We start from the raw sequence: 16467 nt of genomic DNA on the forward strand, positions 1-16467 counted from the left end.
TATACCTTGTGTGAAAGTTCCAAAGGTTTCAGTGATTTCCATCTCCCAAATTTCCTCTGCTCTTCTCCCCAGTAGATTTACCAGCCTTAATTAACATTTATGTGGCCAAGAAGAGAATTCTTAAATTTGCTATGAGGCATATGGTATTGTAGTTCATCGACCCCTGAATATTAAAGTTCTTTGTCACTTGTATCAGACACAATAGGCGCTGGCAGAATGCGATTAAGCTCTGTTTTCCCCCCTTAATTCATCTGCCCAATCCGTGTGTCTTTCTGATGGATTTTACTTGGGATGCATTCGTGAAAGGCGATTAATCACAGAAAGACTGGTAGAGATTTTATTACTAGCTATAGCCATTATGGGGTCATGCACAAATCCGATGATGGATGTTTGAGGTGTTTTTGGTTACCTACATTCAGATAGCTTTACAATGACTTCTGATTCTAGTTTTTACACATTGTTGCAACAGTAGAGGAATGAAAATCTTGTCTGAGGTGTAGTATTTTTCTCACTTTTGTATTCATGGCAGTTCATTATGAAAACTTATATAAACAGTCATTAATACTAGATACATCTGTGTTATGGCAAACCCAGCTTTGCATATTTTTAAAGGTTGTTCTCTATGAATCCTGAAATGTTTCTGTCTCTAACCTTTATTTATTTTATTTGGCAAGGACACCAAAGTCTGCCCACATATGTCTTTGTCTCACTTAGCATGTACAATCATTGGTTGGCATTTTTTCTCCAAACATAAAAAATCTGACTCTAAAGGCAAAGTATAAATCTTTTGCTTATTTGGCACAAAAAAAGCATAGTCTTTCATCTTTTCAATAAAATCAGGTGACATTCAAGAACAGTAAGTCATGTGTACATAGAAGGCTCAAAAGATAATCCATGCTGTGTTTGATTGACTTCAACTGACTGTCAACATTGAATCTCCCTTATGCCCTTAGAGCAAGCAAGTTGGGTTAGAATAGAAGATGAACTGAATGTCCACACTTTTTTTTAATTCCACCAACTGCTGGCATCCACAATTGGGTCCTGATTCAGCCCCTTCAACTCATTAGGCTTTATATTGCCAGATCAATGCTTCCACCTATTAGAAGAGCTTTGTTGCCAGTCATGTTCTTAGAAAGCCACAATATTTACTGACTTTCCCTTGTTGTGTCTAGTGACATCCAGTTCAAAAGGTCACACATAGCTAACATTTTCATCCGGCTTGCAGTCATCATTCTCTGTGAGCAGTAAAGTGTCCAGCAACACGCTGGTAGAGGACTGGATTGGTGCCGCTCTCCTTCGCAGAGGGCTCTGATAGTTCACTGGGCTGATGCCATTCTTCATACCATGCTTCATAAAGAGCTTTGAGTTCTCAGCCACGGAGGAACGAAAGGAAATACGAGTCAGGGTCTTTTGCTGCACTTTCGGGGGCCTGGGCCCTCCACTGTAGTTACAGGTGATGTAGCGGGCAAACGCCTCGCGAAAGTTCTTGTTGAAAAGTGTGTAAACCAGAGGGTTGACTCCAGAGGAAACATAGCCAATCCACTCGAAGATGCCCATGAGCCGACCCACCACCTTAATGTCACAGCTCTTGCAGAGTACTGCTGTTACATTTGTGATGAAGAAAGGACACCACATGACGACAAACAGAAGAAAGACTATCCCCAACACCTTTGATGCCCGTTGCTCATTGCTGATGTTCTGCATGGACTTTTTACCCATGGTTGACAGTCTGCGCATAGGGATGTCCTGACCCATAAAGGGGTTGGGGGGGCTACCAGTTCGTTCTCTCTTGACCCCCTCTAGCATTGCTAGTTTGGCGGAGTCTGATGGAGAAGAGTTGGGTTGTTTGGTGGAGTCCGACGGAGAAGAGTTGGGTTGTTCACGCTGGCACACTGTGGAGATGGTGGGCCTGGAGTAGCGCTGTGTCACCCGTGACCTGAGCAAGTAGGCCTTTTTGCGTAAGGCCTGGATGGTCAGCAGGTATATGACCATCATTACGGTGAGTGGTATGAAGAAAGCTGCCAGCGATCCAAACATGATGAAGTCATAGAAACTGTCCTGCTTGAGCAGACAAGTGTGGTTTTGGTTGAAGGTGATGTTGTTTGGGTGATGGAAGCTTCTCAGGCCCTTGATGGGAATCGGTATGGCAATTCCTGTAGAAGTAAGAACACAATTGGTCATATAATGAAGCTCTCTGAACAAAGTCTTGAAGAGTTTTGAAAGTGTACTTTTTGCTCTTAATCCCTGGCACAGATGGAAATAGGTCCTCTGTTTGATATTTAGACATACTTTTAAAGGACTAGAGGGAAATGATGGAATAGTAGCTCAGTGTTTCCCACAGAATTGAATTCTATTTGTGGTGGTAGGTTTGCAGAATTAACTTGAATGCAACAGTTTTTAACAAATTAACGCAGCGTGATTATGATGCTAACCAAATTTAAGCACAATTTAGTACAACCTGTACTAAACCAAAATCATTGTGTGGTGGTAAATGTTGATATTGTGGTGGGCCGCCACAAATAAGTCAATGTATGGGAAACACTGGTAGCTCCCTCATGTACTACCTCTCAAGTCCGCACAGGATCCATTAGTCTTTTACAGACCAAGAGACTTGCATTGCTCTGAGCAGCCGTCATTACTTTTAATCTACTGTCGTCTACCTTTTAGCTCGGCAAAACCAGCACAGGCTAAAAAAGCAGAGGATTGCCGACACTGTGTGCCTCGAGCCTGAGAGCACGGGGCCTGCCTTTGGAGGGGCGTTGTCTGTGTCCGCCAGGATGTCTTAGCCAAGGCGCTGCACCACGGCGGACTCGCTCCAAACAGCTCAGCCAAGGGGAATTGTCTGGACTAGATGTTAACGAGCATGGCTCACGAGGTGTTTAATTTCGTTTTTCTCCTCTAAAAGCCACTGTGTAACTGAGACGGGAATCATTAAAAGGAAATCATTGCACTTATGTTAACATGGGTTCACTGGTCAGTCAGCGGCAGTCCAGTTTCAAAGACAAGGGGATGTTGAAGAAATGCTTGACGCAGATAGTTTTGGTGAGAAATAATGGGAAAACACATTAATCAGAAAGGAGTAAACAAAGACTGGACAGATTTGATATGCACAACGCGCAATGAACTCCACCAAATGATCCCTAGTGGTATTGGTTTACATTTATTTGAATCGGGGACAAATTGATTTTCTGTTTGAGATTATTTCTGTACACTCATAACTCTCTGAAGTCTCCCGAGTATGACTGTTGAATGTCTCCCTGTTTACGGTCCCTGACCTGTGAGGGAACATGGCAAACGTTCACAGGCTGTTCCCAGCCTTCTCTCGGCAGCGTCTCCTGCTGCACAGCCTGGGGCTGTTGGCTCCTGCTCCTCTGGTGTGGCATGTGTCCTGTTGCTTCTTTAAATGTCAGGTTTAATGTGTTGCGCATGGTTTCGCAAATGTGTTCGTATAAAGCAGTTGCCCATGTGCCTGAACTTTTTAAAGAAGATTCAGGTTATATAGACTGTTTTTGAGGATAAATGTCCCAGCCATTACCAAACGCGACACCCCGAGGAGAAGGTACGTCGTAAATAGGCCAACGATGGGGCTGAGAGCAGACATTCGTCAGTCCTACAGACATTAGTCACCTGTAGAGGGAGGGGGGATCCATGTGGCGTTACCCCTGGCTCCCATCACACATGCTTACCGATCGATATGAACCATACAACTGCAATCTTTGCCATGGCCTTGGCGCGGGACTTGTACTGGCTGTGCTGGATGGGCCTCTTGATGGCTATGTACCGGTCTAGGGAGATGGCACAGAGGTGCATGATGGAGGCAGTGGAGAAGAGCACATCCAAGAAGAGCCAAATGGGACACAGGAACTCGGGAAGTGGCCAGTCAGAGTCTGGTGCATAAAGAGCAGAAAGCATTTATTCATACGGGAACATATGGGATGTTGTTGCTAGTGTAAAATGGAACTTCACTGTAACACAAAAATATTATGATGCAGTTTGGGATAGTTTTATTTCATATTATTTCTTTAGTTCAGTATATTGTCCATCAAAATAATTAACCTAGAGGTGATCTAGTTGAACTTTTATTTGTTTTTGTTGGTCATCCAACCAAACTGAAGATTATATGCCACAACAAACAAAAAAATAATTTGCTTCAGTTTTTTTCCATTTTTTTTATGTGTTAAAAAAACACAGAAATGTGCATTAGTCATAAGTTTAGATGTTTTGCAGTTTACAGTCTACATCGAGAATTGGAGCAGCCCATGCTATTGGCTCAAGAATTAGATTGAAGAGGGAAAATGGTTCTGATGATTAGGAACCCATTTGTCTCTGAGTGGACCAGCATCTCCAAGGACTCTTGCAGTGACTAAAAGCTCACGCTACTCCTGATTTGGATATGCGGTCATTGTAGCATTGTTTATTTTGGGGTCCAAACAGCGCATTGCCAGCTAATTGAGTTGGACTTCGTCCCATTTGAAATTAATTTGGATAAAGATGCCGTCATTTGAAGCCTTTTCCAAAATGTAATTTAAATATAGTATTTAAGGGGTTTAGTCCCATGAAATGTCACAGGTCAAATGTTTTCTTAGACCATGGTGACATTGCCCACTAAGATTTGTAGATATGAAGGGCTATTGTTTATTCAGGGAAATTGACTGGGCTTTAAGCTTTTGGCTTACAGTTTCTGTCTGTACATATCCTATAAAACAGCAGTGCCAATAAAGAAGATGTGGAGGTCATTCATTTGTTTCTGGAATTGTTTTTGTCTGCTTGAGACAAATGAGCTTTTGGTGGTTGAAAAACATCTTTTGGCTTAGTTTCATTCAAATAGCAGAAGATTTGAGGTTTCAGTTTGCAAACTAGCATTTTTGTATGGGAGGATGTGCTTGGGATACTTATTTGTTTAAATATTAGTTTATTAATAACATGTTTCATTGCAACCCTTTGTGGCAAGCAGTGTTTCTGTTCTGTGGATTTGGCAAAGGTTTGTTTATGCACAATTATAAAACACAGTATAAACACTGGCTGATACTTAAACTAAAACACTGGCTGATACTTTCTTGTTATTATCAATATGGTCTGTTGTTTTTTTCCATTGTGGTTGTAGTTATTTTAGGTCTCTGTGAAGCTTAGATGTTCCTTGACCTGAGTCACAATGATGTTAGTTGACTGTATTTGGGAATGGGCTGTACATATTTTATCAGATCTGCAGCAAATTGACTGAAATTCCTTAGGTCCTTTGTAGCCATGTTTTGTTTTTAAATTTGACGAGAGGCTGCAATTTCTGTAATGGGGTCCTTCAGGAGCTCACAAGCATTTAATCTCTTATGTCCTCGTGTTTGTCTTGTGGCCCTCTCTCTGGCAAATTTGAGTTTCAGCCCATTTCATTCCAGCAAATTAAGTGATCTATCTCTTATGTATCTTATGCCTGTGGAAGTGCAAACTGCTTCAACATATGTGTGTGTGAGGTACTGCTCCCAGATCTGTTCTGGAGCTCTGTCAGCTGTGCAGTTCTTTTATAATGGAGCTTTCAGTACCAAAATGGCTTGTGTCTCATTCCTGTCTGGGACACCCCTTATACGTGTTTTTTCACGATCGCCATTTTTTTCCCCTGAAATGGAGAATCGCAACAGATGTTTTCTGCCGAGGCGGAAATACTCTGGCGTAAATATTTCTCACCCCTTTAAAGATAAACACCTATGTGGTCTGGGTGTGTAAGCCGGCTCCCATGTTTCCATCCACTGCATGTTCTCTTCTATGAAAAAGTAAGGGTGGGGGTGGGGGGGACAAGGCTTCAAAAGCTTTGTCTAGTTTCGGCTGTAATCGTGGAGCATTTAGTTTTGATGGCTTTACCATTGCAAATTGCTCAAGGTGATGCATCTGCTCACCTGCTCCACAGATGTGAAAATCCTTGACCCCCCAGCTTTACATCAAACCTATAGCCAGTATTCCATATACTCATAAAGTTTCAAAATTCAGTTGGAAAGGAGTTGTTTAAAAGTATAACTATATGACTGTCTAGCAGAGTCGAGGTTAAAAAGGTAGTTTGCAAATAGCCTGATGAACTTCACTTTCAGAGAATATTCTATGTAAGCAATGCACTTAAAATACTGTATTATCAGGTCCATGGGTTTAACTCACGGCAGCATTGTTTAATATACACTGTACTGGTTAATTTTGCTTGTAGATGACTGACTGTTCTTTGTGCTCAGATTGACAGTAGTGTATTTATCTTCGTTGACTGGTGAAGTGATTTAAAGCACACATAGTCCCCATCTTGCTGTAATCTTCTCCAGTTGCAGATGTTTTCGCGCACCCACGCCACAAGCCACTAAGTACACTTGTTGTAGTCACTCGACTTGTGCACAATTCTGCTTGGTGACCCGTGTGAAGCACTACAGTCTTGTTTATGTCTGTTTAGGCTCCCTTGACCCCCAGGTCCCTTCTGTCTAATATTTTGGTACAGTGCAGTGACCTACAGTCCCCTCCACCACCCCATCCTGAAATTATTCCAAAGGGCCTCTCGTGTGCTCCGCTGCTTTTCATGTAGCCTCTTTTTCATCTCCGCATTGCACAAACTTCTTTGTGAGCTGTGAGGTCGATGTCCTACCAGATAAGGACATGTGCGTCGTATTTGTTGTTTCTGCCGTCTCCCTTCCTTCTTTCAACAACGGCTGGCTTGAAAGTGAGATGGATTGATTTGAGGCAGTAACCCTCCCCCTTCTCAGTATTTTCCCCTTTGCGTCCACTTGAGTAGCAGCACATGGTTCCTATACTGATAGCATTGTCTATCTGACATCTGTCTGACCACTCCTGTGCGTGATGGAGGTGAAACACATGCCATGCCATTGGAGCTTGACTGCTCTAACTGATGAGAAGTAATGGACCTGCTGGATCCCAACAGCACAACAGAAGCATCGGCAGAAATGCTTTTCGGTTCCGCAGTTTTAGAACCACAGCTGCATGCACACATGGCTTTGCTTTTTGTAGTGTTTCGGAGGCTAGAGTCTGATCTGCTCTCCATCTCACTGTAAGCGTGCCTGAGTTCCCCGGCTGGATGGAGAGATGTTTATGTGAGGATTTATCAGGCAGCGCACGAAGGACAGGGTCAGCAACTTGCAGATTCACTGCACCAGTTTAATTACACCCTCAGCTTGGGTGTGTGGGTGTGTATGTGTATAGCACTATTGTATTTATTTATGATTTGGTCAGCAATGCTGTTTGGATTTTCTGACACTCATGGAGTTCTTTTTTTTATTTATAAACTTTTCTTTTCTAAATTACGTAATTTTCAGACACAGAAGGCGCTTGAAAGTTGCCTATTTTAATTATTTGAGGGCCTTGTGAGACCATTCTCTTTAATACATAAAGAATCTCGGCGTAACTGGTGTATTGGAATTTATAGCAGTTTGGCTCAAATACAACAGCAGCACCAACAAATGGACACAATAGAATAGAACAAGACGGCAGGCAAACGCAACAGTGCAGCTAGCAGCGGGCAGAGTGAGTCCATAACACTCCTAACTGATAGATTACTAACTCTGACCGCGCACATCTGTCGCCTAAGGAGTGCGGAGACAGTGGGAAGGGGGACTGGGTGGTCACTTACTGAAGAGCACGCTCAGCAGGGCCAGAGGCATCACCAGGAGGCCCACCAGCAGGTCCGCCACGGCCAGCGACATCAGGAAGTAGTTAGTAGCGTTCTGCAGCTTCCTCTCCAGCGACACGGCCATTATGACCAGGATGTTGCCCCCGATGGTGGGAATGATGACCAGCAGGATGAGTAGGGAGGCCCAGCGCAGGGGCAGGGGGTCCTCTCCGTCACCCGTCTCCACCAGGGAGGCGTTAGAGTCCAGGGGGTCGGAGGTGTTGGGCAGCAGCAGCAGGGATACCTGATCTCTCTGGGACATGGCGCAGGGCAAAGGGCTCGTGCTGGCTGACCGGGCTGTGAGTGGAAGAGGGAGAGAAGGCACTCTGCTCTGGAGGTCCCCGCAGGCTTTGCCAGCATGTTCACAGAGCTCCCTCAGGACGGGCAGGGGGTGGGGGCCAGCAACAGGAGGGAGGTGTGCGGTGGCAGCAACAGCTCACAAGTGACCCCCCTCTTTCCCATCAGCTGTATAACGTCACCCTCGTTTGGGGAAGAGGAGATTGGTTTTGTCTGTGCTCTTGTCCTGCTACTTTAGATTGTTGTAGTAATCCATTAGCCACGGCTTGTGTCTTCAGTTATGGTGGTTGCTGGCCCTTAAGTACTGCGTCATGCAGTTTGGTATGGTGCAGGCCCCATCCGGTTTGCGTTGCGCAAAGAATTAGTGGTCCTCCTGAGAGGTGTAAAGAGGGATACATAAACATTTTTTTTTTTCTGTTATCGTCACTCTTGCAACCTTCCATTCTCCCACATATGACTGCACATTTTCCTCAACTGCCATTTCTATAAAGAGGAGTGACATTTATTGTAACAAACGATATCTGACTTTCCTGTTTGCTCATTAGTATTCGGTCCAGACCATAGAGAAGCAATTAACCTAGGAAGTGACCATGAGCTGTTACCAGTTCTGGCTGAGTGTGTTGTGTTGTAGATTTTGTAAATTTTATATTTTACTGATATGAATTTATGCTTTGGTAAGTGTGCCCTCCTGAAAGTTAGCAGATTTTCATGAACTAACCTAATACTTTAGCCTTTATTTGTATTATTATGAAATTCAAGCTCAAATTGGTGTATTTCAAAATAGTCAAAAAGACCCATAATTATCCGTTATATTTAATTATCCGTTTCTTTACAAATATCTTAACCCTCACAATACCCCAGCCTAGATTAAGTCCTTTACCCATAAAATGATTTGCTCTAAAGTAAATGTGGAAAAGTGTAGAACTGAAATTAAGAATTTGTTTTTCAGTACCAACCTTAAATGTGAACTTGTTCACAGATTCCAATAATTTTCTGAAACGCATTAGATTGATTTAGCTGTCAATCTTATAACAGTTGATTTGCAGCAGAGATTGTACTTAATTGTCACCTTCGTTGTTTGAAATCTGCATGCATTTGTAATTATCTAGATTTATACAGTTTTTTTTTTTTCAACCCATTAAATTGTCCTAACTGTTCTAAATCACTATAAATGTCTTTTTCAAAATCCATTTTGAAGGCACTTGAATTGAAATTTACTTCAGTTCCTTTGTTCTTACCTGCTATCGTATCCAGTCCTTTTACCCTTTTAAGCGATTGTTCCGTGTGTCAGATATGTTCTCGGCCATGATTCAGCAGCGTGTGTGGAAGGTCTTCATGTGTCAAACATTTATGTGTTTGCACTGACCCACTATCCGTTAGGTAGATGTCAGTGGCCCTTGCTTGCTCTTAATTTTGTGTCCTGTAATTTCTGGCAAAAAAGACAGGAAGGAAAAAAAGAGAAGAAAACATCACCGTTGTCCTGACAAGTTGTCTGGCTGTGAGGTGTTAAAAATTAAAATCCCAAATATCTCTCTTCTCACTTCACTGTTTTCCTTGCCGAAGAATTTCCTTTGTCCCGGCAAATTGGAAGAATCCCCAGTCCGGCTCCGCATCACCTAGCATGATCACAGGTTCAAAACTTTCAGACGCTCGCTCTCTCCCTCTCCCTCATGTTCCTCTCATACTCCCTCTCATGCTCCCTTGCTCTTCTCTCACCCTCGGTTCTGATTGGCTCACTGCTCGACTCGTCTCTGGCTCGTGTCTTCCTCTCCCCCCTCCCCCATGTGCTGGTGAGCTGTTCTGCGAGTCGGGCCAGAGGAAAACGGATGAATGTGTCTGTGCTGGATGTGTGCCAGTGGTTCTGGGAGGTAATTTCCTCCAGCACAGCGGCCCTACTGTTTATGTTTGTCACTCTGGAGTCCAGAGCTCTGCTCTGCATGGGGGCGAGTGGAAGATGGACGCTGCTGTCCATGGGGAAGGAAGGGCGAGCAGGATCCTGGTGCTCGCTCAATGGGTACATTCTGACTTTACTGTAGCTAACGTCAGTGTGTCGCTTAAACAAGGTTAATCCAAATTGAAAAGATTTGTCTCGAGTTCTTAGGATTATAAATATTTATGCTGCAAGAAATGTTAATGAAAGTGTGAAATGAAGCGTCATTGGAAGCGCCGAGAGCCAACTGCTGATTGGACCATAACCCATGTGTGCTGTTTTTAGTCCACACCCATTTTTGCATAATATCTGCAGGGATTGCTTCCTCCTCTGTCTGGGTGTTTAACCTTCAGAATAATATGGCTGTGTTCCCTGCGTCCCCTGTTTGTTTGGTAGTTGGTGGTCCCTAATGATCTAAATAAAAATAGACCTCCCCTAAAAGAACTTCAGTTGTTTCACATATAATGTTCCCGCCAACCCACCCATGCCTCTCCAGAAGGTAGCCCAGACCCCAGGACTTGCACCTGGTCTCATAGGACCTCTGCTTTTACTGTGAAAGGAGCCCTCCTACCAATGTATTTTATGCTTGAACACAATGCTAATTCACCACAGGTGTCTACGTCTTTTTGTGAATGCTGGGTGTCTGGCTTTGTCTGCAGGATGGTCTGGTCTGTCCATCAAAATCCAGAGAAAGCAGCACCCCCATCCTCCCCAGCTGTTAGCGTTTGCTCCTAACTGTCGACATCTTTTTTTAAATGAACTTGTGACCACCCCACCCGCTTCTCCTCCCACCATCCCACCGTAGTCCCTACCGTGCCAACAGTGAAAAAATTGCCTTTTAATTACCCTGAGACCCAAAGGTTATCAGCCAGCTCCGTTTGCTCTTAGAACTCCGATGTGAGTGTTTGCCAGCGTGCCCCCCCTATGTGTTGGCACAGCATGGTCTGTCTGTGTTTAAGACACATCTGCTCTCCACCCCTCTGCTCTGCATACAGCCATGTGCCTGCCACTTCAAAACATTGATAGATAGATAGATAGATAGATAGATACTTTATTGATCCCCAGGGGAAATTTCAAGAATTCATTGGTTCAAATACATTCAAATTCGGGTCAAGCACTGACTCAGATTTTCCAGCTGAACTTACTAATATTTTGTAACCCCACTCGTGCTGTGCTGAAGCCAAGCAGCTGCTCTGCTGGATCCGCACAGCTTACCCCAAGGTCCATGAATGCTCCTAATGTCTGTTGGCACTGAAAGTCGTATGTAGAATTTGGTGTCTGCACAATATTTACATCTTTTAGACCTAGTCAATATCTAAAGTCAATTACTTTTTCCCTCTTGTCTTTAGGATTCCATTTAGAATTTGACTCCCAACACATAATTTGTCTTCCATAGAAATTATCCTGTCCCATAATATGCCGTTCTTTAAAACCTTGCTCAGTTTCATTTCTGTTTGGTATGCAAATCACACCTGGCCACTAATGGTTTGGTTCTTGTCCAGTGTCGTGTCAGCCACACCTGGCACGGAGGATCCGTTTGGTCCCAGCTCACAGCACTCTGTTGTGTGTCAGCTTTCTTGTGTTTATGGAAGTTAAGCAGAGGACTGAAACGGTGTGAACCAAAACAGTGTTCACCATTTTCTTTCCCTCCTTTTTTTGGCCCCTCACTGAGATGAACCAGATATGCTTGGAGGTAGATACCATTTGCAGAGTGTATGAAAGTTGTCCAACCTAAGAGTTTGCTTATCGTGTTAACGACAAGAGGCTGGCATCTGAATAGTACTGAACAAGGAGTGTTGTTGATTTAAAAGGGCTCTATGGAGGTATTTATTCTCCTGAACTGCTTTTCACTGCACCTTTGTCTCAAAAGAGGATAGATGATAATCCATATCTTGATGGACCCTAATTAAATGAGCTGATGCATGTTCTTTTCTTGAGCCAAATTAGCCAGGTAGTTGACATGATTAGATTGAATGAGATGCCTGTATATCTTTATTGTGCTTGTTTTGTCATCCTGCAAGAGAAGCTCGATAGTAATCCTTTGTTTTACACACTGATGATGGATGAGAAGGGAACGTAGCCATAGTAATTGGAACATGTCTATAACATTTGATAAATGTCTGTTTTATATTTTGTGCTTACCTTAATATGAAACCGTAGATAGTCGTAGAGAGGCAAAGTCTCTGTTTTTGGCAAATTTAAGGTGTGGCTGCTGGCATGGAACAACCCAATCCGAAAGTGAAGAGGTTTGGAGACTTGTCAAGTCTTGTAAGAATTTGGCCATTTTTCATGAGGGAGAAAGACCGTTTTGACACAATATTTGTTATTTGTTCAATACCCAACTAAGTCTTTCAGATCTTTTAGAAGGGGAACTAAAATGAGCTTGCTGATGATACTTTAAAAATGTTTTGAAAATCATAGCTTTATATCAGCTTTTATACCCTTGCATTGTAGACCCGTTCTTTTTGCTAGAAGTGCCATTACAAAGCTGCACCAATGAGCTTCCTGATTATAGGTTTACTAAGGCAAAACAAATGACCAAATGTTGCAGATTCCTGCCACAAAATGTATTCTGAAACCTCAGTTCATGCATTCATACCAAACTGAACTGGTTTGCACAGCCTTTGCATGTGTGTTTGTGTCAGCTGTCCTAATCACCCAAACTGACATTTTTCACCCCGCATTTCAGAGACTGGAACAGAGTCTACATCCACATTGTTCCATTTTTGGAGTTGAAAACTAAAACCATGTTCGTCCATACTTTGACTGTATTCAGCTATGTACCAAAAACACTTTGTTTCCAAAACCCTCAAGTTGGAAATTCTGCCTTAGAGAAAGCCCTGTCCTAAATATGATTCCAGGCTGCCTCTTTCTCCTTTCATAATTTGTCAGGTCAGACTAAAAATATTGTTGTGGTCATCATGATCAGAATAGCAGCCTTAATCCTCTATAGGGGCTGTTGAAAGGTGATCCCGATTTCTCTGTGACTGCCCTTTCTGATCAGTTAACGCTGCAGGTTAGTGTCGAGATGAGCCCCTAAACCCTCAGCGGCTGGTCTGCATTAAATTTACTAAAAGGGGCCCCTACAAAAAAGCAGCAAGCCCGGATCACCAAACTCCAGAATATGGCTTAGGTTTTTTTTATTTTGAGGAGGCACTCTCGCTTGTTCGTTTATTGACACTGGTACTGTACATTAGGCCTTGGAGTTAGTGCCGTCTCTCCACGTTCAGCTGAGGTATTACTGTCGCGATTTTACCCAAAGTCTCTGAAATCCCTCTTAGTCTGACAGGGTGTGTTTGCATTGGGGAGGTTTACTGGAGACTTTAATTGGGTGTTAAAGGAATTATCTGGCGTAAAATGCACTTTTGCAGCTGGCGTCTTTAGGGGAAAGTCCGTAGGAGTCGATTGCAGAGTGTGGAGTAACACGCTCTGGAAATTCACAATTTCGTCACCATTTTTTTAAACATAGTCCAGTCCATACAACTTCATTTCAATTTCGAAAGAAATACTGGACTATGTTTTTTTTTTTTTTTTTAAAAATTTAAATTGTGAATTTCCAGAGCGTGTTACTCCACACTCGCAATCGACTCCCAAGAACTTTCCCCTAAAGACAGCTGCAGCAGCAACATTTTCGAAAGGTACTGGCTTGATGAAATTCATTCTGGACTCTCTATCCGACCACATAAAGACCTCGATACTACTTGGTTTGGCTTTAGGGACCCTCTACTCACCACCAATAAGTGTAATGTTGTTTGGAACTGTAGAAGAGGTATAAAAATAGCGTTTTGTAGCGGCGAAATGACTTGCCCTGGTCACTTCCAGGCTAACGAAGTTTTGACTAAAAGCGGTAAAATCGAACTTTCTCAAAACACATCCGAATGACATGATTTTGATGTCAACTCAACGTATGTACTCCCAATCATCCGTAAATTGATCTAAAGTGCATTTTACTCCGGATAATTCCTTTTAAAGTGTGGACAAGCTTCTCATGAATAAGGCTGAGAATAAGGAAAGGGGAAAAAATGTCGGCACATCGGTTTGTGTAGGTCACACGTATGTATGTATGTATGTATGTATGTATGTATATGTATACAGATCATCTGCACTTCTGGATCGTGTCTTTATCACCTGGATTACAAGATTATTGTATAGCATCATAGCTGCAACAAACGTTATTGCTGACGGGTCCAAACTAGTCTGAAGATTGCTATCTGGAGTTGGCGTTATCAGGCCTGTGGATTGATGGCGTAATGGAATGAGTGTATCTCACTCACAGGCCTCTCTTGTGCATATCAGATTTACTTGAAAGCCCATATTAGTCTCATTCCCTGTGGGTGTTATTCCTCAACAAGTGAGGCCAGAAACCAGCAATGCTGAAATAAATCCCTAAGGGAATGCAAACAGCATGTAAAACAACTGCTAATCTTCTCAATCTTACTATTACTTTCAAGTGACAACCCAATTTGATTTGGGTATCACTCATTGCGTGTTTATTCTCCTGCTCTTCCCACTGCTCTGGGCAGAACAACCGTGTCTGAACTGAGTGTGAACGGCCTGCAGAGAGCAACTCTCACAATCTGTTTGAAGTCCTCTTCAGCTTTTTCCCCAGCTCCAATGTTGTCTGCATTTTGAGCTCTTCAACAAACACCAGCTGATCAGAAGTCCTGTCTTGCAGCCATCAGCTGAAATCCATTGAATTTGAATGTTGTTTGCGTGAGCGGAAGAGAAAACATTTGTTCTTCCTCTGGGCATTGGTAAATGATCTGAGAGTCTCTCCTCATAGCCGTTTCCATATTGGTGGGCAGTCCGGTTTCAACTGGACTCTGGGCGCCTTCTGTCCACCTAGAGCTCACAGCACTGGAGGAGAAGAGAGGAGATGATTGTACCAGCAGGCCACTGACACTAATGTAAAGGCAGACCCCATCAGGGCCTCCTCTCCCAAGTGCCTGATCCTCAAGTGCTCTTATCCCCCTGAAGCAGGCTATTATACATCTAAGATTGTATGGTTGGGAGAGGGCCCAACATGACCCCTACACACACGCATACATATACGTACACAGTCACTTGTGCATAGATCCACACATTTAACCACATAGACTACACATAATGCACATTGTGTGATTTTCATCATGGAAAGACCATATGACCACACAGTACAAACATACTTGGAGGCAGTCACACATTACCTAACTACCCACCGACATGCACTCTCCCTCCCACTCTCTCTCTCTTTCTCTCTCTCTCCCACACACACACACACACACACACACACACACACACTTCCTCCGCATAATCCCCACCACTCCTGTTCCTCAGACACCAATCCCACCCTAGACCAGCGAGCTTTAGCGAGGTCTGGTGAGCTGTAATCACCTTGTGTAAATTGTTTAAAGAAAACCTTCCTGACACAGCTGCCTTGACTTGTGAGGGTTTGTCCAACTGAAGGAGAGGGCGAAAGAGGAGGTTTTTGGAGTGGGAGTTCAAAAGGACCATGTGAAGAGGCTCTACTGGAGCTTGTATTGTAGCCCTACGACAGCATGGCAGAGCCAGGAAAAAGTGAGGACCACACTGGCATCAGTTTGTGATCCTTCTCTAAATGTGGGGCTACACCTTGCACAGCAAGGGTCAGAGTGAATGTTGGTACCAGCAAGAGCTGGAGAAGTTGGAGGGGGGAGACGTGGGGGTTTGCCAGCATGCTTCTTTTACTGCTGTGGGGCTCCAATGTTCCAGAGAGCCCTGCTCCTATTCCTCCCCCACCTCACTCTCGAGTGTCAAAGCCCTCTACCATATAACAATGCGTAATGTTCTGCTTTGGGTGCCAACCGATGATAAATTACATGTTTCCAGTCGTCAGTGTTGGGCCTGGGTTGCCTGGTTTCAGAGATCATGTCCTCGCATCTTCTGCTCCCGAAGCCCCCAACCCCCCCCCCCCCTTCATGCTGGGAGGGCAGCAGATCAGGCTGCAGGCAGCTCTAGGGAGCGAGGGGGGGGGGGTCCCCGCATGTTAATTTTGCAGGTCCTCATTTAGTCTGCGCAAGAAATGACAATTTCGATTTGACACAGAAAGCTCCCATTCAGACTGGGCCAGACCCCATGCAATTACAGTGGCAGCCAAAGAGCTTGTCTTACTAAATAGGAAGGCACACAGTTTCGCTTTCACAACCTCCAACTTTGCCCACCCCCACCACTTCACACTAAAGGTATGAAGTCCTGGAAAAGTGTCAAGTACATTAATCACTGGCCCACTTTTTAGACACATGGCAGTGGTCTAGCCCCCCTCCTCACCTAACAAAAAAAAAAAAAAAAGGTACCCTTACACACTCAAACATATTGGCAGCGTGAGGCGTTCCAAAATTTAACAGCACAGCAGTTTAGCTGGTGTGACCTAAACATCCTGTATACCATCCATTTGTCGTGGCCTTTAGCTAAATCAGGGCACCCACTTCCCTTGATTATAGCTATGCAAGGTTTGAGATGCACATTCAGCATTGTACCATAGCTTTTTCAGACCTTTATGTACAAAAGCTGCTGAAATGCAGCCATATTCAATCCTTGCAGTTAATGTAAAAAGTCTGGACCTATACCCTATTAGATG

At 43.6% G+C, this 16467-nt stretch overlaps 2 protein-coding genes across 5 annotated transcripts in view; one reads left to right on the forward strand and one right to left on the reverse strand.

The window, feature by feature from the left end:
* psmd1 (proteasome 26S subunit, non-ATPase 1) overlaps positions 1–16467 on the forward strand; it is a 41600-nt gene that overhangs the window by 8516 nt on the left and 16617 nt on the right. The window lies entirely within an intron of this gene.
* On the reverse strand, positions 324–9936 carry htr2b (5-hydroxytryptamine (serotonin) receptor 2B, G protein-coupled). 3 transcript variants are annotated; one of them, XM_048251908.1, is made up of 5 exons: positions 9484–9936; positions 9181–9371; positions 7607–8315; positions 3687–3887; positions 324–2153 (listed from the first exon to the last, which is right to left on the reverse strand). In XM_048251908.1, exons 3-5 carry the CDS (start codon positions 7905–7907, stop codon positions 1192–1194), a joined length of 1464 nt encoding a protein of 487 aa, XP_048107865.1. In that variant the 5' UTR covers positions 7908–8315; positions 9181–9371; positions 9484–9936; the 3' UTR covers positions 324–1191. The 3 variants fall into 3 exon arrangements, with proteins under 3 accessions (XP_048107865.1, XP_048107864.1, XP_048107863.1); XM_048251907.1 differs by adding an exon at positions 8899–8935 and having other exon boundaries at positions 9181–9936; XM_048251906.1 differs by having other exon boundaries at positions 9181–9936.

Source organism: Alosa alosa, chromosome 9 (genome assembly GCF_017589495.1).
Source record: "Alosa alosa isolate M-15738 ecotype Scorff River chromosome 9, AALO_Geno_1.1, whole genome shotgun sequence".
NCBI lineage: Eukaryota > Metazoa > Chordata > Actinopteri > Clupeiformes > Clupeidae > Alosa > Alosa alosa.

Bases quoted from the DNA above. Each gene is read 5' to 3' on its own strand.
- htr2b (XM_048251908.1), bottom strand. From the start codon at position 7,907: ATGTCCCAGAGAGATCAGGTATCCCTGCTGCTGCTGCCCAACACCTCC. The intron at 3,888-7,606 runs GTAAGTGACCAC...TTTATGCACCAG, and splicing joins CCTGCTGAGCGTGCTCTTCA to ACTCTGACTGGCCACTTCCC. The intron at 2,154-3,686 runs GTAAGCATGTGT...TTACTTCTACAG, and splicing joins TGTATGGTTCATATCGATCG to GAATTGCCATACCGATTCCC.